The sequence below is a fragment of the Narcine bancroftii genome, chromosome 12 (genome assembly GCF_036971445.1).
Source record: "Narcine bancroftii isolate sNarBan1 chromosome 12, sNarBan1.hap1, whole genome shotgun sequence".
NCBI classification, from domain to species: domain Eukaryota; kingdom Metazoa; phylum Chordata; class Chondrichthyes; order Torpediniformes; family Narcinidae; genus Narcine; species Narcine bancroftii.
This window is the reverse complement of record NC_091480.1, coordinates 61,261,246-61,286,977: the sequence shown is the minus strand read 5'-3', so window position 1 is coordinate 61,286,977 and position 25,732 is coordinate 61,261,246. Positions and strand designations below refer to the sequence as shown.

The 25,732-nt window shown below is 49.9% G+C and overlaps 1 protein-coding gene across 1 annotated transcript in view; it reads left to right on the top strand.

Annotated features, from left to right (window-relative positions):
• Positions 1 to 25,732, top strand: part of LOC138747241 (low-density lipoprotein receptor-related protein 1-like) — a 226,791-nt gene that overhangs the window by 174,213 nt on the left and 26,846 nt on the right. The window contains 15 exon segments of the mRNA XM_069906283.1: positions 2,520 to 2,636; positions 3,625 to 3,753; positions 3,929 to 4,051; positions 4,500 to 4,640; positions 5,161 to 5,348; positions 5,642 to 5,825; positions 6,552 to 6,637; positions 7,310 to 7,429; positions 9,112 to 9,299; positions 9,481 to 9,686; positions 10,292 to 10,480; positions 16,478 to 16,626; positions 17,431 to 17,524; positions 20,437 to 20,553; positions 21,127 to 21,246. Of these exon segments, the coding sequence (XP_069762384.1) occupies positions 2,520 to 2,636; positions 3,625 to 3,753; positions 3,929 to 4,051; positions 4,500 to 4,640; positions 5,161 to 5,348; positions 5,642 to 5,825; positions 6,552 to 6,637; positions 7,310 to 7,429; positions 9,112 to 9,299; positions 9,481 to 9,686; positions 10,292 to 10,480; positions 16,478 to 16,626; positions 17,431 to 17,524; positions 20,437 to 20,553; positions 21,127 to 21,246 (2,151 nt within the window).

Here is a 25,732-nt window from a genome sequence, read left to right as displayed (position 1 = left end):
CCGATGAGGTCGAGGCTGCGAAGAAATTGAGTCCGCAGGCTTCGATATTGAGGTAGGCCGAGTTTCTTCTGACATTACAACTGATTTAATAGTCGTTTTCTTGGTTGCTTGAGCTTTCGTTTTTCTCATTGTTGATAGTCTGATTCTTGAACTGTATTACCTATAATTTTTAGAGTAATTTAAACACTTTAATACAGGTTTTTAAAAGTTCTGCCAGGAGGGGGTGTTTTCCACGTCTTCTTCCTGCGCCATCACGCCACGCCCCTCGTTCTGCAACCTCTCCACATCCTCTGTACAATTTGTTTTTCCACTCAGTTAGTGTAATGCACAACCTGGCTACACTACATTCAGTCCCCTCTTCCAATTCATCAATGTAAATGGTGAACAGCTGTGGGCCCAGCACCGACCCCTGCTCCACCCCACTTCCCACTGTCTGCCAATCAGAAAATCACCCATTTATCCCAACTCTCTGTCTTCTGTCAGTTAACCAATCCTCAGTCCATGAAAATCACAGAGCAGAATGGATATGTGAACAGAGGCAAGATTGTGACATAGTCACCCGAAATAAAATTTGCACTGCAGTGGGCCAAGTCGCACCCAGACCTCAGTGATGATTTTGAAGCTACAGTCGGCTGGTGCAAATGTTTTGTGAACAGGAAAAATGTGCCATTACAGCAAAAATCAAAAATTGCACAAAAACTACCAAAGGATCTTGAAGTTGTAAGTTTTCACCAGTTTATTATACGTAACCACCAGAAACACCAGTTTGCATTTGCCAATATCAGAAACATGGACAAAACCCTCATGAATTTCGACATGATAGGCAATAGAACAGTGGAATGGAAAGGTGTTAAAGCTGTGCAAACCAGAAGTACAGGCCACGAAAGGACCAGGTTTACCGTGGTGTTACTGCAGTATTATTGTGCATGGCTAACGGGACAAACTTAAGACCCATGGTCATCTTCAAACACAAAATTAAATCTAAAATAAAATTCTCAGCAGGTATTTTTGTACATTTTCATGGAAAAGGATGGATGGATGAAAATGGTGTAAAACTAAGGACAATGTGTGGAACAGGTGCCCAGGGGGTTTACGCAAAGAACGGAGTTTGCTGGTCTGGGATATGTTTTGTAGCCACTTAACTGAGAAGACTAAAAGTAGATTAGCATACATCATACTTACATGGCAGTTATCCCGAGTCATTTGACATCTATATTGCAACCTCTCGATGTCTGCTTGAACAAGCCATTCAAAGACCATGTGCGCTAGGAATGGAATACATGGATGTTGACTGCAGAAAAGTCGTTCACAAAAGTCGAGGCAATTCATGCTGCATCACTTGATGTAATGTGTAACTTCGTGCTCAAGGCACAGGACGAAGTTAAAGTAGAGACTGTGATAAAGTTGTTTAAAAAGTATGGTATCTTTTGTACAATTGATGGTACGGAAGATGATTTATTGTGGGACACTGACGACGAAGCTGAAACCACTCCATCAGATACAGACTGGGACCCATATGATGACTGTTTAAACAGTGGAGAACCTGGATGTGCCTGCTGCCATCTTTGCTTCAGACGATGATAGCGAGAGTGATTTTGAAGGATGCTAATTGTGTTGTGTTGAAAATCTGATGCAGTCGGATTTTTGGTTTTTCGAGGGTTGACTTATACGCCGGATCAGCGCAGATTGAATTTTAAGCCTTCATTTTTTGAGTTTCAGGACTCTACTTGTACGCCAAAATATACAGTGGCCATTTTGTTCAATCCCGGATTTCTAATTCTTCTGGAATTCTCGAGGCAAATATTGCCAATACATGTTTTGAACTACAGCCTCCTTACAAAGCGTAATATTTCTTATCTATGACAAAGTGGGTCATTTAAGACAAGGCTCGTTAATTAAAATCCAGGACACTTGGGAGCAAGATTTGAAGCTTTTAATGCCCATTGAGGTGGCGAATGCTATTCTTAAACTGATTAACACCACATCCTTTTGGGCATGGCCTTGTCTGTTACAATTTAAAGTGGTTCATAGAGCATATGTGTCTAAAGTTAAACTGTCTCGTTTTTATCCGGACATAAATCCTCAACGTGTCAAATGTAAAACCTGTTCTGGACTGGCCCTAATCTAGAAAGATTTTGGAAGGAAGTTTTTCAAACTCTATCGGTTATTTCTAAATTAGAATTGAAACTGAACCTTTAACAGCTCTTTTTGGAATAATTGTTCTTTTTTTAATCTCGAATAAATAATCAATAAAATTATTTTAAAAGGAGAAAGGCAAGTTTGGCTGAAGGGCCTGTTTCCGTGCTGAAGAGCACGGTGACCTGTAACGTTAACCCTGGTTCTCTGAAGGTTTGCAGCACCAACTGTTTGTGCAGCCCGCACAGTTGGGATCTCAATGATGAGGTGTCACTACCTCATCTTGAGGAGGGGCCGTTGGGGGAGTTGATTTGATGTTCTTGGAGGGAAGGGGAGGTGCAGAGCACGGTGCAAGGTCAGTCTCTCCTCTGGTGTTCCCCCAGATAAGTTCTGCCATTACTCTGACTTCGAGTGCAACAACCACCGGTGCATCACCAAGCGCTGGCTGTGTGATGGAGCAGATGACTGTGGGGATGGCTCGGACGAGGACTCTCGCTGTGGTGAGTCATTCCCACACACTCTTTTAACTGGTGGTGGGGGAGGAACGTTCATCCCTGGGGAGCTGCACCGACCTCCTTGAACTGTCTGTCCAGTGACCTGGACAGCTTTGAGCCGCTCAAGAGCAATTGGAGCTGCTCTCACCCAGGCACGTAGGGAGTGTTCCCTCACACTCCTGACCTGTAGATGGGGGGGGAGGAAAATGTGGTGGATGTGGAGTGCATGGACTAACTCCACCCATGAACATGGGGAGTGTTCCCTCACACCCCTGACATGTAGATGAGAGAAGGATAATGTGGCGGATGTGGAGTACATGGACTAACCCAACCTAGGAAAGTGGGAAGTGTTCCCTCACACTCTTGATGTAAATGGGGGCCTGTCCTTGGAATGTCAGGATGTGAGTCACTCACCGCATGATCCCACCCTCTGAACTTGAGACCCCCAGGATGTTGATAGTTTGAGACTGGATGGTGGTAAAGTTTGGAATTTAATCCCTCTCGGTGGAGATGTTTGTCATTTGGTGTTTTGTGTTGAGCCTGGACTCAAGTCCCATGCAGGCACAGACTGCTTCATCTGCTGAGTTGTGAATGGAATTCAACCTGTGCAATCTTCAGCAAAGCTCACCTCTGTGACAAATGTGAGGAATCAGGAGGTCAGACAAACCTGAGTTGTTTCCTTTGGATAGTCGAAGGCTCAGGGAAGACCTGACTGAGGATTATTGAGTTATGAGAGGTCGAACTTGAAGAACCCATATCTTTTCCCCAGATGGAAAATGTGACACACTCGGCGTGTGGGGAAGGTTGGTGGAGGAGTTTGAGGGAAATGTGCAGGACAGGTTTTGAACACAGAGTGGTGGGTCCTTAGGCAGGGCTGCCAGGGATAGTGGTGGAGTTTAAAATGCTCCTGAACAGACCCCTGAAGCTGCTGTACTGTGCTGTGTTGTTGTGTTGTCTTGCTATGTGCTCATTGCGCTTCCCATGTCTTCATCAGCTGACGCCACCTGTGCACCAGGATCGATAAAATGCCTTGGATCTCATGTCTGTGTTCTGGCTTCCTGGAAATGTGATGGGGATAAGGATTGTCCAGATGGGGCAGACGAGAGTGTGGAAGCTGGCTGTGGTGGGTACAATCTACCAATCCGTGGACAATCCTTGAGGAAATGGAGAACGAGGGATGCAGTGCGGAGGGAAAGGGGAAGTGGGAGGGAGTGCCGGTGAGGAGTGAGTGGGCTGTGATTTGGGAGCAGTTTGGGAATAAACTGTGGGTTCATACATACTCTCCTCTCTCTTGGCAGTATACAATGACACGTGTGGTGAGGGGGAGTTCATGTGTCAGAACCGCCACTGCATCCCCAAACACTTTGTCTGTGACCATGACAATGACTGCGGTGATGGGTCGGATGAATCTCCCGAGTGTGGTGAGTGTTCCTGTCACCCCTCCCTATTTCAGCAGCTCCTTCTGGTCCCCACACCCCTCCCTATCCCTGTAACCCACTCCGGTCCCCTACACCCCTCTCTGTCTCTGTAATACCCTCTCACCCTCAGTAACTTCTTCTGATCCCCACACCCGTCCCTATCTCTGTCACACCCTTCAAACACTACCGCCCTCCCTATCTTTGTAACCCCTCTGATCCCCTACACCCTTCCCAGACTCTGTAACCCCCTCCAGTCCCCACAGCCCTCCCGATCTCTAACCCACAGTTCTGGAACTCTCTCTGGACACCTCCATACCCATCGATCCTCCTTCAGATGCTCAGACCCCGAGCACGAAGTCCCGGCTCCCCTGTGTCCCCATGTGAGCTCCTCTTGTCACCCATGATCTCCCTCCTCTCAATCTCCCTCCTCTCAATCTCCCTCCTTTTGCAGAGTACCCTACTTGTGGCCCCAGTGAGTTCCGCTGTGCGAACGGCAGGTGCCTCATCAACAGTCACTGGGAGTGTGATGGCGAATTTGACTGTCACGATATGTCAGATGAGGCGCCCAGGAATCCACGTTGTACAGGCTCCGGTGCGTGTTGAATTCTTCTCTCTGGTGAAGTTGTTGCACTGTTTACATTCAGAGCACGGGTATGATGGTGTAATTTAGCCAGAATTCTTGGCCACAGAGAAACCCCTCTATCCCTGGGGCTTGTGCTATCCTAGGTGAAGGGGGCCTCCATATCTGCAGAAACTTGTGACATCAGTGGGGAGGTGAATTTAAAAAGGTTGAGTGGCACGGTTAAGAATCTCTCTGTGAGGGCCTGTGTGTGTATCTGTGCTCATGCATCTGTGTGTGTGCATCTGAGTGTCTGTATGCAGGAGATCTACATATCTGTGTGTGTGACAGTGTTTGTGTGGGTGAAGGAGCTAATCTGTGTGTGTGAGAGAGAGAGAGACATCCTACATATATAATTTGTGTATGTGAGAGAGATCAAGAGTGTGTGTGCATATGAGAGAGATCGAGTGCATGAGAACATGTCTCCGAGTACTTTTTCTCCTCAGCTGCCTTCAAGAGTGCGTCATCTGACCATCACCCCCTCTTCTCACAGAAAAGAAATGCAATGAATCCTTCTTCCTCTGCAACAACGGGATCTGTGTGAACGAAACTCTCCTGTGTGACAACAGCAACGACTGTGGTGACGGCTCGGATGAGCTCAACTGCTTCATCAATGAGTGTCTGAACAAGGAATTCAGTGGCTGTTCCCAGGAGTGTGAAGACCTGAAGATTGGATTCAAAGTAAAGACACAAAGAGGGAGGGCTGTGGGAGGGGTTGAGGAGGGAGCGCCGTGGGAGATGATGAGGAGAGAATGCCACGGGAAGGATGGAGAGGAGGGGGAATGCTGTGGGAGAGGAGGGGGGCACTGAGGGAGGGATGAAGAGGGGGAAACGCCATGGGAGGAGTGGAGAGGAGGGAACGTTATGGGAAGGGTTAACAAGAGGGGGGAGCCTCTGAGAGGAGGATTGAGCGCAGTGTGAAGACTACATGTCGTACAGCCGTTTAATGGTCTCTCCTGTTGCCCGTTCTCCAGTGCAGGTGCCAGCAGGGTTTCCGTCTGAAGGACGATGCCAAGACCTGTGTGGATCTCGACGAGTGCTCCACCACTCACCCCTGCAGCCAGTTCTGCTTTAACTCCTACGGCAGCTACCGGTGTGGCTGTGCTGAGGGTTACACTGTTCCCCCCGCAGACCCCACCAGCTGCAAGGCCGACACAGGTCAGACACAAAATCCTTGTGGTCAACTGCCCCACCCCAGGTTCACTCCCTCCATCTTTCCCTCCCCGACACCTCCCCCCACTCCCTCCAACACCTCCCTCCATCACCTCCCCCACTCCAATGCCTCCCTCCATCACCTCCCCCACCCCTTCCATCACCTTCCCTGACACCTTTCCCCCGAAATCTTCCCCATTCCTTCCATCACCTCCCCTGCATCTCCCTGACATCTCCCCCTGACACCTTCCCCTCACCCAACACCTCCCCTGCATCACCCCATGCACATCCCCCTACTCCCTCGACACCTCCCCCACTCCCTTGGCGCCTCCCCCTACTCCCCAAAACTTTCCCTCCCCAACACCTCCCCTGCATCTTCCCGTGCACCTCCCCCCACACCTTCCCTACACTCCCCCACTCCAACACCTCCCCCCTCCTCCTCCAGCTGCACAACTCTGAGCACCAATACTCCATCCCAACACCCCCTCTCCTCCTCCAGCTGCCCCACCCTGAGTGCTGGGGCTCCATCCTTACCCCTCCCCCCTCCAGATGCCCCACCTTGAGAACCAGGACTCCCTCCCTACACCCCCTCTCCTCCAGCTGCCCCACCCTGAGCGCCGGGACTCCCTCCTGACAACCCGCCCCGGATGGCGCACTGGCTGAGTTTGTGTGGATAATGGGGTCGGCAAAGTGTCAAGGTAACTGTGTCACTGCGTGTTCTCGTGTGTGCAGATAAAGAAGCATTCTTGATATTTGCCAATCGGTATTACCTGAGGAAACTCAATTTGGACGGTTCCAACTACTCCCTGCTGAAACAGGTGAGATGCCCCAGCCTCCTCAATATTTTACATTACAGCATTATTTTACCGATCTGTCGTTTGTCCAGCTGTCTGATAATGGCGGGAAAGAATCTGTCCCTGAGTTTGGTGGGAGGTGATCTCACATTCCAAAATTCTCTCCCCAACAGGAGGGGTGAAGAGAGTAAAGCTGTGGGATGGATCCGTTAATGAGTAGACTGCTTTCCTGAGGCAGCGGGAGCAGTAGACGGGGTCGATGGAGGGGAGGGGGCGTGATGAGTTGGAGATGGAGTCGATGGAAGGGAGGGGGTGTGATGAGGTGTAGACAGTCAATAAAGGGGAGGGGCTGTGATGAGGTGTAGATGGGGTTGATGGAGGGGAGGGGGTGTGATAACGTGTAGACAGTATATGGAGGGGAGGGGCAGTGATGAGGTGTAGACAGTCGATGGAGGGGAGGGGCAGTGATGAGGTGTAGACAGGGTCGTTGGAGGGGAGGGGGTGTGTGATCAGTGGAGTTGGCTTCTCAGCATATCAATACTATCCCACTATTCAATGTGATATGCCCTCGGTCTCATCTCCTCTTGCCTTCCAGTTCCCTGCTGTCCTTGATGGCAGCATGTTGGATGTTGTTGAACATGAGGGGTACATCTTGTGTGCCTGTTTCTTCACGTTGTGTATTGTCTTCCCTGCAAGGGTCTGAACAACGCAGTGGCTTTAGACTTCGATTACCAGGAGGAGCATGTGTACTGGACGGATGTGACCACACAGGGTAGTATGATCCGCAGGATGAACTTGAATGGGAGCAACGTGGAGGTAAGCGGGGTCAAGTTACCCCCTCCCCCCCACCTCCCCTGCCACCGTGGTGGGACATGTGCCCCTCACACCCCAGCTGATGAATTGTCCCTCACCCCCCCCGCCTGGCACCCTACCCCCGCCTGGAACATCTCCCATCCAAACACTCGCCCCCACACCACCTCCACCTGCTCAAGACCGCTCTCCCACAGGTCTTGGATGTGTCCCCTCACCCAGACCCTTCTTCAACCAGACCCTTCCCCACCCAGGTCGTACCTCCCCCTCCCTCCCCTCCTTCCTCTTTCCACCCCCTACTTCCTCTTCTCCTCCCACACTCTCCTTCCCTCCCACACTCTCCTTCCCTCCCACACTCTCTTTCCCTCTTCCCACCCCCTCCTCCCAAACTCTCCTTCCCTCCTCCCAAACTCTCCTTCCCTCCTCCCAAACTCTCCTTCCCTCCTCCCAAACTCTCCTTCCCTCCTCCCAAACTCTCCTTCCCTCCTCCCAAACTCTCCTTCCCTCCCACACTCTCCTTCCCTCCTCCCACACTCTCCTTCCCTCCTCCCACACTCTCCTTCCCTCCTTCCACACTCTCCTTCCCTCTTCCCACACTCTCCTTCCCTCCTCCCACACTCTCCTTCCCTCCTCCCACACTCTCCTTCCCTCCTCCCACACTCTCCTTCCCTCCTCCCACACTCTCCTTCCCTCCTCCCACACTCTCCTTCCCTCCTTCCACACTCTCCTTCCCTCCTCCCACACTCTCCTTCCCTCCTCCCACACTCTCCTTCCCTCCTCCCACACTCTCCTTCCCTCCTCCCACACTCTCCTTCCCTCTTCCCACCCCCTCCTCCCATGCTCTCCTTCCCTCCTCCCAAACTCTCCTTCCCTCCTCCCAAACTCTCCTTCCCTCCCACACTCTCCTTCCCTCCTCCCACACTCTCCTTCCCTCCTCCCACACTCTCCTTCCCTCCTCCCACACTCTCCTTCCCTCCTCCCACACTCTCCTTCCCTCCTCCCACACTCCCCTTCCCTCCTCCCACACTCCCCTTCCCTCCTCCAACCTCCTTTTCCTCCTCCCCAATCCCTCCTCCCAACCCCTCCTTCCCTCCTCCCACCCTCTCCTCCCCCTCCTCCTTCCTCTTCCCACCCCCTCCTTCCTCTTCCCACCCCTACTTCTTCCCACCCTCTCCTCCCCTCCTCCCACCCTCTCCTCCCCTCCTCCCACCTTTTTCTTCCCTACTTCCATCTCCTCCTTCCTCCAATCTCCTGATTCCCTCCTCCTGCCCAATCCCTCCTCCCACACTCTCCTTCCCTCTTCCCACCCTCTCCTCTCCTCCCCTCCTCCCACACCCTCCTCCCACCCTCTCCTCCCCTAATCCCTCCCCTCCTTCTTCTCACCCCCTCCTTTCTCTTCCCACCCCCTCCTTCCTCCCCCACCCCTTTCTTCCCTCCTCTTCTCCCACTCTTTCCTTCATCCTTCCATTCCCTCCTCCCATCCCCGCTTCCCTCTATCTCCTCCCACCCTCTCCTTCCATCTTCCTGCCCCCAACGCTCCCTTCCCTCCTCACGTTCTCCTATTCGTACCTCTTCTCCTCCCGTCCCTTTCTCCCTACTCTCTCCCTCCCCCCAATCCGTCCTCCCTTTATGCCCCTCCCCCTCCCTACACCCCCTTACCCCTTGCTCTGACCTCCGCTGCCTTGCAGGTGCTCCACAGGACAGGTCTGAGCAATCCCGATGGGCTGGCTGTCGACTGGGTTGGTGAGAACCTGTACTGGTGTGATAAGGGCAGGGACACCATCGAACTCTCCAAGCTTAATGGGGCCTATCGCACTGTGCTGCTGAACAGTGGGCTGCGGGAGCCCCGAGCCCTGGCTGTTGATGTCAGGAATGGGTAAGAATCTAACCACCCTCCTCCCCTCCTTCCTCCCCTCCTCGCCCTCCCTCCCCCTCAGTTCCTCTCCTCTCCCACTACCCTCCCCTCCTCCCTCACCTCCTCTCCTCCCCCCACTACCCTCTCCCCCTCCCTTTCTCACCCATCTGCCTGCTCACTGATATCCCTTCCTTGTTCTCAGCTACCTCTACTGGTCCGACTGGGGTGAGCAGCCCCACATTGGGCGCATTGGCATGGATGGCACCAACCGGAGCATGGTCATCCACACTAAGATCACATGGCCCAATGGCCTGACGTTGGATTACATCAACAACCGAATCTATTGGGCAGATGCTCGAGAGGACTACGTGCAGTTCGCTGACCTGGATGGTTCCAACAGGCACATTGGTTGGTTGTAATCAATTCTCGGAGATGCAAATAAATCAAATTAACAGAAACTGACCCTTCAACCCAATTTTTTTTTTTTCTCTTTCCCCCCCCCCCCCGTCCCTGCTGACCCAGTCCCCTACCAGAGCTGGTTCCCTTTCCCTGCTTTCGGCCCATCTCCTCTAAATCTTTCCCATCCATGGACCTGTCCAAATGTCTGTTAAATGGTATAATTGTCCCTCACCTCCACCATTTCCTGTGGCAGGTTGGTTGGGGAGGGAGGGGACGAGTTGTCGGGAGGGGACGAGTTGCAGGGGAGGGGGGGGACGAGCTGTGAGGGAGGGAGGGGATGGGTTTCAGGGAGGGGACAAGTTGCAGGGAGGGAGGGGACGAATTGCAGGGAGGGAGGGGACGAGTTGTGGGGGAGAGGTGGTTTGTGGGGGAGGGAGGGGACAAGTTGTGGGGGAGGGGCGGGTTGTGGGGAAGGGACAGATTGTGGGGGAGGGAGGGGACGGGTTATGGGGAGGGCCGACGAGTTGTGGGGAAGGGGAGGGGTCAGTGAGTGGGTGGATGGGAACTGAGGTCGAATGGAGTAACCAGCATCCCTGCACACATTTCTTCCCCAGTATTGAACCACGATATCCCCCACATCTTTGCGCTGACCCTGTTTGAAGACTACATTTACTGGACGGACTGGGAGACCAAGTCGGTGAACCGTGCCCACAAAAGCACTGGAGCAAACAAATCAGTGCTGATCAGCACCCTGCACAGACCCATGGACATCCACATCTACCATCCCTATAGACAGCCGCCAGGTACAACAACCGTCATCCTGCTCCCCACTGGCTACAGTCATACACCCCCTGCCTGTAGCTTTCCTGAGGTTTGGTGACCAAAACTGCACACAACACCCCAAATTCAGCCTCACCAATGCCTTGTACAACCTCACCATAACATCCCACCTCCTACACTCAAAACTTTGATCTATGAAGGCCAGTATGCCAAAAACTCTCTTCACAACCCTATCTACCTGTGACACCACTTTCAGGGAATTGTGTATCTGTATTCTAAGATCCCTCTGTTCTACCGCACTCCTCAGTGCCCTACTATTTACCATGTTTGTCCTACCTTGGTTTGTCCTTCCAAAATGCAACACCTCACACTTGTCTGCATTAAACTCCATCTGCCATTGTTCAGCCCATTTTTCCAGCTGGTCCAGATTTCTCCTTAAGTTTTGAAAACCTTCTTCACTGTCCACAACGGCTCCAATCTTAGTGTCACCTGCGAACTTGCTGATCCATTTTACCACGTTATCATCCAGACCATTGATATAGATGACAAACAACAATGGTCCTAGCACTGATCCCTGAGACACACCATTAATCACAGGCCTCCAGTCTGAGAACCAATCATCCAGCACTACTCTTTGGCTTCCACCATTTTGCCGATGTCAAAGCCAGTTGACGGCTTGACCATGGATATCAAGTGTCTGAACCTTCCTGACTGATCTCCCATGTGGGACCTTGTCAGAGGTCTTACTAAAGTCCATCGGACAACATCCACAGCCTTTCTTTTGTCAACTTTCCTGGTAACCTCTTCGAAAAGCTCTATACGACCAACATCATGTTGATTATCCCAAATCATTCCATGGCTATCCAAATACTTGTATATCCAATGTCTTGGAACACCGACGAATGATGTCAGGCTCACCAGCGAAAATTTCCTGGGTTATTTTTGGAGCCTTTTTTAAACAACAAAACAATGTGAAAAACTGTCTCCAATCCTTCGACTCCAAACCCGTGATAAATATTTCTGCCAGAGCCTCTGCAATTTCCACACTAGCCTCCCTCAAAGTCTGAGGGAATTTCTTGTCAGGATTTATCACCCTGATTTAATTTAAGACTAGAAGCATCTCCTCCTCTGCTTGTTTGCCTCACTTCCACGGACTCTGCCAATCCTTTGAATAAATACAGGTGCAAAAAAAAACATCTCTTCTGGCTCCATACAAAGCCGACCACTTTGATTTTCGAGGGCACCAATTTTGCCCTTACTTTTGTTCTTCATACACCTGTAGAAGCCTTGAAGATTTTCTTTCACCTTGTCATCAAAGTCTTCTTTTTGCCTTCCTTATTTCCTCCTTGTTTTTTTCTTGCATTTTTTAAATTTTCCTCCAGTATCTCATTTGCTCCTTGTCAAAACCTGCTCTGCACCTCTCTCCTTATCAACCAGATCCCCAATATCTCTCCCAAGGTTCCCTCTGCCTGCTAACCTTGCCTTTAATCCTGACAGGAACATACAAACTCTGTAGGGCCACCACTTACCTTGCATTTCCTTGTCCAAAAACAATTTATCCCAATCCACTCTTCCAAGATTCCAATTCCTCAGAATTGCCCTTCCTCCAGTTTAGACTTTCAACCCGAGGTCCAGACCTATCGTTAGCCATAATTGTCTTGAAAGTAATGCCATTATGATCACTGGACCCAAAAATGTTCTCCTACACACACTTCTGTCACCCTTCCTGTCTCGTTCCCTAATAGGATATCCAGTATTGCACTCATTCCAGTTGGTACCTCGATATATTAATTTAGAGAACTTTCCTGAACACATTTGACAAACTCCAACCCATCCAGCTCTTTTACAGTCTGAGAGTCTCAGTCAATATGTGGAAAATTAAAATCTACAATCAAAACTTTGTTTCCTACAGCTGTCTGCTGTCTCTCTATAGATTTGCTCCTATTTGCAGTTCTCGTTGACTATTCGAGTGTGAGTCATACTTTTCCCGTTCCTCAGCTCCACCCACATAGCCTCAGTAGACAGCCCTCTTCTCTGTTCTGCCTGAACACAGCTGTGATATTTTCCTTGACGAGCAATCCCTCTCCTCCCCCTTTCAGCCCCCCGCTCTATCGCGTCTAAAGCAGTGGTTTTCAAACTTTTTCTTTTCCACTCGCATCCCACCTTAAATAATCCCTCTGCTCTGTGATTAGTAAGAGATTACTTAAGATGGGATGTGGGTGGAAAGAAAAAGTTTGAAAACCAGTGTTTTAATCGTCCCTAATTGACTGGTTATGTGCGTGGTTTCAGAACTTCAAAGGAAATGGGCCAATGACAATTTTTCTCAAGCAAAATATTTCAGTAACAATTGGGTTTAGAGCAGTGGTTCTCAACCTTCCCACTCACATCCCACCTTAAGCAATCCCTTACCAATCACAGAGCATCAATGGCTTAGGACAGGGGTGGCCAAACGTTTAATTTTTAATGTTGACATAGACCGCAGTAACAGGCCATTTCGGCCCACGAGTCCATGCTGCCCTATTAACCTACAACCCCAGTATGTATACAAGGGCTGAAATGGCCTGTTACTGTGCTGTATGTCCAAATTTAAAATTAAAAGGTTGGCCACCCCTGGCAGAGGGATTAATTAAGGTGGTATGTGAGGAAAGAATAAGGTTGAAAACCACTGGTCGAAAGCAATGGAAACCCAGAACATTGAGCTGCCAGTCCTGTCCCTCCTGCAACCCAGTTTCACTCATGGCCACAATGTCAGAATTCCACGCTCAAAACGTGTCTCTTTCCTATGATAATCCTTGCATTGAAATTGAGGAATTTCAGAACATTATTTCCAACACACACAACACTTTTATTTCTGTCTGCAGACGTTTTCCCCTCCATGCCACTATCTGCTCTGCTATTCTGCATATTTAGTTGAAACACTCAGGAGCAGCACCAGCAAACCATCTGACACGGACATATTCTCCCCCCCCCTCCCCCCCCCACTGACCCAACACCTTCCCTCTCTAATCTCCTCCCAACCAACGCCTTCCCTCCAATCTCCTCCCACCCAACACCTTCCCTCCAATCCCCTCCAACCCTTCTTCACTCTAACCCCTTACCTTTCTCTAACCTCCTCCTCTCTAACCTCCTCCGTCCCTCTAACCCCCTCCCTCCCTTTCTCTAACACCCCCTCCCTCTAACCCCCCTCCCTCTCTCAAACCCCCTACCTCTAACCCCACCCTCCCTCTAACCCCTCCTTCCCTCTAAGCTCCCTTCCCTCCCTTTCTATAACCCCCTCCCTCTCTCTAACCCCCTCCCTACCTCTAACCCCCTCCCCCCTCTAACCCCCACCCTCCTTTGAACCCCATCACTCTAACCCCCTCCCTAACTCCCTCCCTCCCTGTAACCCCCTCGCTCTCTCTATCCCCTTCCCTCTCTCTAATCCCCTCCCTCCCTCTAATCCCCTCCCTCCCTCTAACCCCCGCCCTCCCTCTAACTGCCTCCCTCTCTCTAACCCACTCTCTCGCTGTAACCCCCTCCTTCCCTGTAACCCCTTCCTCTCTCTAATCCCCTCCCTACCTCTAACCCCCTCCCTCTCTAACCCCCTCCCTCTCTAACCCCCTCCCTCTCTAACCCCCTCCCTCTCTAACCCCCTCCCTCTCTAACCCCCTCCCTCTCTAACCCCCTCCCTCTCTAACCCCCTCCCTCTCTAACCCCCTCCCTCTCTAACCCCCTCCCTCTCTAACCCCCTCCCTCGCTAACCCCCTCCCTCGCTAACCCCCTCCCTCGCTAACCCCCTCCCTCGCTAACCCCCTCCCTCGCTAACCCCCTCCCTCGCTAACCCCCTCCCTCGCTAACCCCCTCCCTCGCTAACCCCCTCCCTCGCTAACCCCCTCCCTCCCTCTAAATCCCACCCTCCTTCGAACCCCGTCCCTCTAACCCCCTCCCAAACTCCCTTCCTCCCTGTAACCCCTTCCCTCTCTCTAATTCCCTTCCTCCCTAACTCCCTCCCTCTCTCTAGCCCCATCCCTCTCGCCCCCTCACTCCTTCTCTCCCTCTAACCCCCTCCCTCGCTAACCCCCTCCCTCGCTAACCCCCTCCCTCGCTAACCCCCTCCCTCGCTAACCCCCTCCCTCGCTAACCCCCTCCCTCGCTAACCCCCTCCCTCGCTAACCCCCTCCCTCGCTAACCCCCTCCCTCGCTAACCCCCTCCCTCGCTAACCCCCTCCCTCGCTAACCCCCTCCCTCGCTAACCCCCTCCCTCGCTAACCCCCTCCCTCGCTAACCCCCTCCCTCGCTAACCCCCTCCCTCGCTAACCCCCTCCCTCGCTAACCCCCTCCCTCGCTAACCCCCTCCCTCGCTAACCCCCTCCCTCGCTAACCCCCTCCCTCGCTAACCCCCTCCCTCGCTAACCCCCTCCCTCGCTAACCCCCTCCCTCGCTAACCCCCTCCCTCGCTAACCCCCTCCCTCGCTAACCCCCTCCCTCGCTAACCCCCTCCCTCGCTAACCCCCTCCCTCGCTAACCCCCTCCCTCGCTAACCCCCTCCCTCGCTAACCCCCTCCCTCGCTAACCCCCTCCCTCGCTAACCCCCTCCCTCGCTAACCCCCTCCCTCGCTAACCCCCTCCCTCGCTAACCCCCTCCCTCGCTAACCCCCTCCCTCGCTAACCCCCTCCCTCCCTCTAAATCCCACCCTCCTTCGAACCCCGTCCCTCTAACCCCCTCCCAAACTCCCTTCCTCCCTGTAACCCCTTCCCTCTCTCTAACCCCTTCCCTCTCTCTAATTCCCTTCCTCTCTCTCTAGCCCCATCCCTCTCGCCCCCTCACTCCTTCTCTCCCTCTAACCCCCTCCCTGCCGAAATCCCTCCCTCTCTAACCCCCTCCCTCCCTCTAACCACCTCTCTCTAACCTCCTCCCTCTAAACTCCCTTCCTCCCTTCTCCCCCCCTCTCCTTCCATCCTCCTCCTTCCCTTCCCCTCCTTTCTTCCCCATCCCTTCTCCCTCTTACTTCTTTCCTTCCCTTCTCCTCCCCAACACCTTCCCTCTAATCCCCCCCCACCTAACACCTTCCCTTTAATCTCCTCCCACCAAACGCCTTCCCTCTAATCTCTTCCCACCCAACACCTTCCCTCCAATCTCCTCCCACCCAACACCTTCCCTCCAATCTCCTCCCACCCAACACCTTCCCTCCAATCTCCTCCCACCCAACACCTTCCCTCCAATCTCCTCCCACCCAACACCTTCCCTCCAATCTCCTCCCACCCAACACCTTCCCTCCAATCTCCTCCCACCCAACACCTTCCCTCTTATCCCCTCCAACCCTTCTTCTCTAACCCCCTCCCTTTCTCTAACCTCCTCCTTCTCTCTAACTTCCTCCTTCTCTCTAACCTCCTCCTCTCTAACCTCCTCCTTCTCTCTAACCTCCTCCTTCTCTCTAACCTCCTCCTTCTCTCTAACCTCCTCCTTCTCTCTAACCTCCTCCTTCTCTCTAACCTCCTCCTTCTCTCTAACCTCCTCCTTCTCTCTAACCTCCTCCTTCTCTCTAACCTCCTCCTCTCTACCTCCTCCCTCCCTCTAACCCCCTTCCTCTCTCTCTTACCCCCTCCCTCCCTCTAACTCCCTCCCTCTCTAACCCACACCCTCCCTGTAAACCCCCTCCTTCCCTCAAACCCCTTCCTCTCTCTAACCCTCCATACCTCTAACCCCCTCCCTCCTTCGAACCCCGTCCCTCTAACCCCCTCCCTCCCTGTAACCCCCTCCCTCCCTGTAACCCCCTCCCTCCCTGTAACCCCCTCCCTCCCTGTAACCCCCTCCCTCTCTGCACACTCCCCATCCGCCCTGCCCCCCCCCACCCTCGCTTGCCCTGCTCTCTCTTCCCCCTGCCATTCCCCTCTCCTTGCACTTCCCTGGCCTCCGATCTCCCTTCCTCTGCCCTCTGACCCCCACCCTCTCCACTCGCTGTCTTCACCGCAACCTATTCCCCCCACCTCCCTTTGTACGTGGAACTCACCAAGCAGTGTTGCTGCCTTCCCCTCCCCAGTTCCAGATCACCCATGCCGCAATGCCAATGGAGGGTGTAGTAACCTCTGCCTCTTGTCACCTGGTGGTGGCTTCCGCTGTGCCTGCCCCACCAACTTCTACCTGGCTGCTGACGGCAAGACTTGTCTCTCCAACTGCACAGCAAGTCAGGTGGGTTCTGCGGGGTGGGGGGGTGGTGGTGAGGGGGGGGACAGTGAGGGGTGGTGAGGGGCAGTAGGGAGGAGACAGAGAGGGGTGGTGAGGGGAGGTTTTGGGAGGGGCAGTGAGGGAGGAGACAGTAAGGGAGGAGACAGTGAGGGGGAGGGTTCGGGAGGGGCAGTGAGGGCGGAGACAGTGAGGGCTGGTGAGGGGGAGGGATCGGGAGGGGCAGTGAGGCAGGAGACAGTGAGGGCTGGTGAGGTGGAGGGTTTGGGGGGGCAGTGAGGGAGAAGACAGTGATGGGTGGTGAGGGGGAGGGTTCAGGTGGGGCAGTGAGGGGTGGTGTGGGGGGAGGGTTCGGGATGGGCAGTGAGGGAGGAGACGATGATGGGGAGGGTTCGGGAGGGGCAGTGAGGGAGGAGACAATGAGGGGGAGGGTTTGGGAGGGGCAGTGAGGGTGTAGACAGTGTGGGGTGGTGAGGGGCAGGGTTCGGTAGGGGCTGTGAGGGAGGAGACAGAGGGGTGTTGAGGTGTAGGGTTTAGTAGGGACAGCGAGGGAGAAGACAGTGAGGGGGGGTTAGTTGGGGCAGTGAGGGAGGAAACATTGAGGAGGGGCGTTGAGAGGGGAGGAGTGGTGAGAGGGGAGGAGTGGTGAGAGGGGAGGAGTGGTGAGAGGGGAGGAGTGGTGAGAGGGGAGGAGTGGTGAGAGGGGAGGAGTGGTGAGAGGGGAGGAGTGATGAGAGGGGAGGAGTGGTGAGAGGGGTAGGGGTGCCACATTGATGTAGCAGTGTTAATCGTGTGGAATTGCCTCTGCAGTTTGTCTGTAGAAACGACAAGTGTATTCCCTTCTGGTGGAAGTGTGACACAGAGGACGACTGTGGTGACCATTCTGATGAACCAGAGGATTGTCGTAAGTATGAGTGATGGTACCTGTCCCGTCACACACTCCAGGGGTCAGACACAGAGTAAAGCTCACCCCACACCATCCCATCACACACTCTCGGGGTCAGACACAGAGAGGCTCCCTCCACACGGTCCTGTCACAAACTCCCGGGGTCAGACACAGAGTGAAACTCCCTCCACACTGTCCCATTACACACTCCTGGGGTCAGACACAGAGTGAAGCTCCCCCCATACCATCCAGTCACACACTCCCAGGGTCAGACACAGAATGAAGCTCCCTTCACACTGTCCCATTACACACTCCTGGCATCAGACACACAGTGAAGCTCTCTCCACACCGTCCCGTCACGCACTCTTGGGGTCAGACGCAGAGAGGAGCTCTCTCACACCATCCTGTCAGACACTCCTGGCATCAGACGTAGGGTGAATGGTCCAGTCCTTTTCTGTTCTCGCCAGACGTCTCTAGCAGGGACACATGCAGGGCTTTGTAGGAGAACCTGCTGAGAGTTAGCCTGGAGATTGCTGAGTGACTGGATCCCCCTGGTCATAGAGAGCTGACCAGTGCTCTCTACCAACTCTGCAGGGGAATCTCCAGGGCAGGATGATGTGACCACTGAATTCCTCAGGGCTTTCTAGGACACCCTGGGTGGTGACTACACTAAGGTTTTGGGGTTAGGATTAGAGCCTGTTGACTGGTGAGATGTGGCAGTTGTGGTTGTCTGCCCAAAAACGGAAATCTCTTTTACTAAAGAACTGCTGCCCGGTCTCTCTCCTCAGTTTGGACTACACGGTTTTTGCCTGGCCAATGGCTAATCACCTGGGTTCTATGCTGGCAACAATGATCCACCTCGATCAGTCCTGCACGGTCCCAGGCTAGCCAATTCAAGGCAACATCCATCTAGTCGAGAACCTGGTTCTTCTGATCTGGGGGGGATCGTCTCTTGACCGAGATAAACCATTTGGATAGTTCTTCGGCTCTTTGTGTGCATTTGGATGGGCCACATTTTGTGGCCAGGGTTCAACTCTTATATGGTGCTGTGGAGTGTCAGGTAAAAGTCAATTGGACCTTAAAAGTTCCCCTTCACTTTGGGAGGGGATGCATCAGGGGCATACAACGTCTGGGCAGCTGTACTCTGTCTGCGTGGAGCCGTTTTTGTGCATCTACTTCGGAAGAGTACATCACTCCTCACCAAGTCCAAGGAGTTGATTGTAAACTTTCGCAAAGAAAATCCAGAGGTATACTATCTAGTGATCATTGGGGGATCAGAACTGGAGAAGGTGAGCAACTTTAAATTCCTGGGGGTCACTATCTCGGAGGACCTGTTCTGGGACCATCATATTAAAGTCATTGTGAAGAAAGCATGTCAGTGCCTCAATTTCCTCAGGAGTTTCCAGGGGTTTAGTATGTCATTGGAAACCTGAATGTTTTTCTGCATTTGCACAGTCAGTTTGTTTAGTTATTTGTTTCTTTGAGTACAGTTTATAATTACTGGTAATGGAAATTCTGCCTGGCCCATAGTAAGAAGAATCTCAAGGTTGGATGTGATGCTATGCATGTATTTTGACAATAAATTTGAACTTTAAGAGGTTGATGGGATTGCTTCTGCGAGAACCGGACATGGAGGTAACCTGACATCTTGCGCCGATGACATCCCCCTTATGGTGACTGACTCGGTTGTCCTGCAGAGGACATGAAAGTGTTTGGAGCTTTTCTTGGCTGCATCCTCTGCCAGCATTAACTGGGAGAAGTGTTCTGGTCTCTTAGTGGGTCAGTGGCAGGTGGACACCCTGCCGGAGGTGGAGAAATTCTGTGGGAACACCATGAACCTCCTGTACGTGGGTGTCCACCTGAGCTCCACTGAGGAGACCGGCAAGAATTGGAGACAAAAGTCTTTGCCCAACTCAGATGATGGTTACGCTGGGCACTTTATTACTGGGGCAAAATGCTGGTCAAAAACCAGCTGGTGTCCTCTATGTTATGGTACTGGGGTTGGCCACTTTGGACCTGATCACTGTCTTTGTTACCACAGCCCAGAGGAAGTTTGTGGACGACTTCTGGGGCAACAGGAGAAACCTGGTCTGTGCTGCAGTCCTGAGTCTCCAGATTAAGGAGGGCGGTCAGTCACTGGTATGCGTGCATACCCAGCTGGGAGATCTCCGCCTTGTGACCCTGCACAGATATCTGTAGACTGAGCATCCACCACAATGGCTTACGACGGTGACATTTTTCATCCCACGCAATGTGAGCTGCCTTGTGGAGATGCCCACTCCCATATCGGGATGTGCCAATGCGTTTATTAGACTGACTGCTTCTATACATTGTACACTTCCTTGCCCTCATCCTCCGTCCAGACACACCCTGGCGGTCCATTTTGTTACCTGGAGCTGAGAGGGAGGTCCCCAGTGAAGGTCCCTTTACGAAGGATTCCTCTCCTGGGCTGGAAAGTGTTGCACCGGGCTGCACTGTGTGACAGTGTTTTAAATTGATTTACAGATTCCTTGCCTCCTGTCATTTCTGTGGCTGGGAGGAGACAGTGTACCAGAGTGTCTGGCTCCATTTCAGTCCCACGCTCCTGGTCTTCAGTCATCTCACGAGGAGGGAGAGGTGGTGGGTCAATTGAAGGATCTCCCAGTTGGTTCCTTCTGGTCCTGACCAGGTTGGCTATTCTTGGGTCTAGGCAGCAGGCAGGCAAGGATGCAGCCCTGAAAGACTGCCTGCCCCTCTCCGGGGTTACGTCTGTGGGTACAATGGGTTCCACTGGGGCTCAAGGTGTTCGAGACAGTGATGAACATGTTCTAATTCAAACCTGTAAGCAATGTGTAACTGGAAGTGCTGCAGTCACTAACCAAACAGAAGGGGTTGGAATGGGAATCTCTCTGTACCGAATCTGAACTGTGCATTTACTTTGCTCCAAACAGCTGAGTTCAAGTGTCGTCCTGGGCAGTTTCAGTGTGGGACTGGTCACTGTACAAACCCAGCCTTCATCTGCGACGGAGACAATGACTGTCAGGACAGTTCTGACGAAGCTAATTGTGGTGAGTTGCTCGTGCCTTTATTCCAGGGCTGTGTTTGTGCGCAATTTGGTGCGAGTGCCTGTGTTCACACGTGCATTGTCACACAGGTGTGTATCCATGTGCTGGTATGCACACCCATGTTATTGCCTTGTATCTAGGTATATTGCACATATGTGCATGTGTTTGCTCAGGGTGTGTAGGTTTTTTGGGTGTGTGGGGCAGTAATTGTATTTGAACAGGATGCATATGTGTGCAGTGTGTATGTGTGTACTTGTTCTGGTTGTGTGTGCAGGGCAGGATTTATTTGTGTACTAATACAGGGCAAGTGCGTGTGGAGGAAAGACTTTGTATGGTTTGTGCAGGGCATGGTTTGTTTGCAGTGTCTGTGTATGGTGGAAGGTTTATATGAGTTTTTACAGGGTGTGTATTCATGTGCTCAGGGTAGGATTTCAATGTGGTGGGTGTGCAGGGCAGGGTTCCGATGTGGTACACACCCTGCATGCATGTTGGTCTCAACACTCGTGGTGCTCTCCACTGCATCATCCTGAATTACCGTTGCTCACTTCACTCCTCTGTAATTTCCATCATCTCCAGAAATCCACGTATGCCTGCCAAGTCAGTTCAAATGTACCGCTGCTAATCGCTGCATCCCTGCTATCTTCCGATGCAACGGTCAGGACAACTGCGGAGATGGGGAAGATGAGAGAGACTGTCGTGAGTATCCCTGCACCACATGTCTGGCATAGCAATGCCATTTGAAGTTTATTCCTGACCAGTGTGAGCTGATCTTGTTCAGGGATGAATATGCTGGGAAGCTGGTCAGAAGGTTTGCAGGTGACACCAGAATCGGTGGAACGGTGAAGGATATTAGCTGTGGAGTCAACATGATCCAGATATCTGGGAAAGTGGGCCATGGAATGGCAGATGGAGTTCAACTTGGACATGTGTGGGCTGCTGCACTTTGGGAGGTTAAGCTGGGGCAGGACTGAGGTGGTGAACAGTGGGGAGTGTTGTAGAACAGAGAGACCCCGGGGTACGGGGACTGACATAGTGAACGGAAGGGACTGTTGTAGAACAGAAAGACTTCGGGGTACAGGGACTGACATGGTGGGGAGTGTTGTAGAACAGAGAGACCTCGGGATATGGGGACTGACACGGTAGACAGTGGGGAGTGGTAGAACAGAGAGTCCTGAAGGTACAGATATATCATCCCCTGAAAGTGGGGACACAGAGAGACAGGGTGTGGAAGAAGGTGTTTGACACACTTACCTTCGTGGATCAGGGCACTGAGTCCAGGAGCAGGGACGTCCCGTTACAACTCTCCAGGACGTTGGGAAGACCACACTTGGAGTGTTGTGGTCAGTTGTGGGCGTCAGCTGTAGGAAGGATGTCACTGAGCTGGAAAGGGGCAGAAAAGATTCACCAGGATGTTCCTGGGACTGGAGGGCTGGAGATAAGATGTTGGAAAAGCTGGGACTTTTCTCCCTGGAGTGGAGGAGGCTGAGGGGGGACCTTATAGAGGTTTAAAAAAACGATGAGGGGCATGGATAAGGTGGTTGGTCACAGTCTTTTCCCCAGGGTCAGGGAATTTAAAATTTGATATCAGAGTCTGATCACAACAGAATAGGAACCATCCTAGAATCAGTAGGTTCATGTGTTCTTTCTCAGGTACCTTCTGCCCGACAGGGAGAGGAGAGAGGATGGCTGTGGTCGGACAGGTCCTTGAAGTGTTGGTAGCTAGTCTGAAAGCAGGAGGTGTGGATGGAGTCGATGGACAGGAGGGGATGTGATGAGGTGTAGACGGGGTCGATGGAGGGGAGGGGTGTGATGGTCTGAGGCACTTTCACAACTCTTTGCAGTTCCTTGTAAACTTGTGCAGAGCAGTTCCAATCCCACACAGTGATGCACCCTGTCAGGATGCTTTCTATGGGACACCTGTCAGGGTTGTAGTGGAACAAAGGGGTGTTTTTTTTTTGTTTTTTTTAAAATTTTTTATTTTTCACACCATAAATCACAATAGCCATGATATACACTTTTTCTTTTTCACACATTTACAGTGACTTTTTCTCCACCCCACCCTCCCTCCTCACAAGCCACCCCCCCACCCCCCCCCCCCCCCTCATCCATTTTAGGTACACAATCTAGGTTGCATTAATTCAGTCAGACAATGTTGTCATTCAACAAAAATACACCAGAAATTCTACAGAGTCCATTCTTTTCTTTCCTTCTCCTTCCATCAACTTAGGTAATGTTTGTCCCCGGTAGGTTTTCGCTATTGTATTTAATGTAAGGCTCCCATACTTGTTCGAATATTTCAATATTATTTCTTAAACTATATGTTATTTTTTCTAATGGAATACATTTATTCATTTCTATATACCATTGTTGTATTTTCAAATTATCTTCCAATTTCCAGGTTGACATAATACATTTTTTTGCTACGGCTAGGGCTGTCTTCACAAATCTTTTTTGTGCATCTTCCAAGTCAATTCCAAACTCTTTATTTTTTATGTTACTTAGGAGAAAGATCTCTGGATTCTTTGGTATATTGTTTTCTGTTATTTTATTTAATATCTGATTGAGATCATCCCAAAATTTTTCTACTCTCTCACATGTCCAGATTGCATGAATTGTTGTTCCCCTTTCTTTTTTACATTGAAAACATCTATCAGATACTGTTGGGTCCCATTTATTTAACTTTTGCAGTGTAATGTATAGTCTATGTAACCAATTATATTGTATCATACGCAGCCTCGTATTTATTGTATTTCTCATCGTTCCAGAACATAATTTCTCCCATGTTTCCTTTTTTATCTTTATATTTAAATCTTGTTCCCATTTTTGTTTAGTTTTACCATTTGTTTCCTCATTCTCCTTTTCTTGCAGTTTAATATACATATTTGTTATAAATCTTTTGATTAACATTGTATCTGTAATCACATATTCAAGGTTACTTCCCTCTGGTAAACTCAAATTGCTTCCTAATTTATCTTTCAAGTAGGATCTCAGTTGGTAATATGCCAGCGCTGTATCTCCAGTTATATTGTACTTATCTCTCATTTGTTCAAAGGATAAGAATCTACTTCCTGAAAAACAATTTTCTATTCTTTTAATCCTTTTTTTTCCCATTTTCTAAAGGAAAGGTTGTCTATTGTAAAAGGGAGTAGCTTATTTTGCGTCAATATTAGTTTTGGTAATTGATAATTTGTTTTATTTCTTTCTACATGAATCTTCTTCCATATATTGAGGAGATGGTGTAATACTGGAGAAGTTCTATGTTGTACCAATTTTTCGTCCCATTTATATAATATGTGTTCAGGTATCATTTCCCCTATTTTATCTAATTCTAATCTCGTCCAGTCTGGTTTTTCCCTTGTTTGATAAAAATCTGATAGGTACCTTAATTGTGCGGCTCTATAATAATTTTTGAAGTTTGGCAATTGTAAGCCTCCTTGTTTATACCATTCTGTTAATTTATCTAGTACTATCCTCGGTTTCCCCCCTCTCCATAAAAATTTCCTTATTATTTTCTTTAACTCTTTGAAGAATTTTTCTGTCAGTTGTATTGGCAATGCCTGAAATAAGTATAGTATCCTTGGAAAAATGTTCATTTTAATACAGTTTATCCTTCCTATCAGTGTTAGTGGTAGCTCTTTCCAATGCTCTAAATCGTCCTGTAATTTTTTCATTAGTGGATTGTAATTGAGTTTATATAATTGGCCTAGATTTTTGTTTATTTGTACACCTAGGTATCTTATTGCCTGCATTTGCCATCTGAATGGGGATTCCTTCTTAAATTTTGAGAAATCCGCATTATTCATAGGCATTGCTTCACTTTTATTTACGTTTATCTTGTATCCCGACACTTCTCCATATTCCTTCAATTTCTTATATAGTTCTTTTATTGATAGTTCTGGTTCTGTTAAGTACACTATCACATCATCCGCAAATAGACTGATTTTATATTCCCTGTCTTTTATTTTTATTCCTTTTATATTATTATCTATTCTTATCGATTCTGCTAGTGGTTCTATAGCTAGCGCAAACAATAATGGTGATAGTGGGCATCCCTGCCGCGTTGACCTGCTTAAGTTAAATTGCTTTGATACATGTCCATTTACTGTCACTTTCGCTAACGGTCCCTCATATAATGCTTTAATCCAATTAATATACTTCTCCGGTAAACTGAATTTTTGCAATACTTTGAACAAGTAATTCCATTCTACTCTGTCGAAGGCCATCTCTGCGTCTAAAGCAACTGCTACTGCAGGTGCTTTATTTCCTTCTACTGCATGAATTAAGTTAATAAATTTACAAATATTGTCTGTTGTGCGTCTTTTTTTGATAAATCCAGTTTGGTCTAAATTTACCATTTTCGGTACCTGTTCTGCTAATCTGTTTGCTAATAGTTTAGCTATTATCTTATAATCTGTGTTTAGCAGAGATATTGGTCTATATGACGCTGGTGAGAGTGGATCTTTCCCTTGTTTTAGTATCACTGTAATTATTGCTGTTTTACATGAACCTGGTAAGTTTTGTGTCTCATCAATCTGGTTGATTACATCCAGGAGGGGCGGTATTAATAGATCTTTAAATGTTTTGTAGAATTCTATTGGGAGTCCATCCTCTCCTGGTGTCTTATTATTTGGTAATTTTTTTTATTATCTCTTGTATTTCTACTGTTCCAAATGGTTCTGTTAATTTATTTTGTTCCTCTATTTGTAGTTTTGGTAGTTCAATTTTAGTCAAAAATTCATCTATTTTCCCTTCTTTCCCTTCGTTTTCAGTTCGGTATAATTGTTCATAGAATTCTCTGGTTTTCCTTAATTTCTTTTGGATTATATGTAATTTGTTTGTCTTTTTTCCTTGTTGCCAATACCATTTTCTTAGTTTGCTCTGTCTTAAGCTGCCATGCTAAGATTTTGTGTGTTTTTTCACCTAGTTCATAATATTTCTGTTTTGTCTTCATTATATTCTTCTCCACCTTATATGTTTGTAATGTTTCATATTTTGTTTTTTTATCCGCCAATTCTCTTCTTTTGGTTGTATCTTCCTTTATTGCTAATTTTTTTTCTATGTTTACTATTTCCCTTTCCAACTGCTCTGTTTCCTGATTATAGTCCTTCTTCATCTTGGTTGCATAACTTATTATTTGTCCTCTAATGAATGCTTTCATTGCGTCCCATAGTATAAACTTATC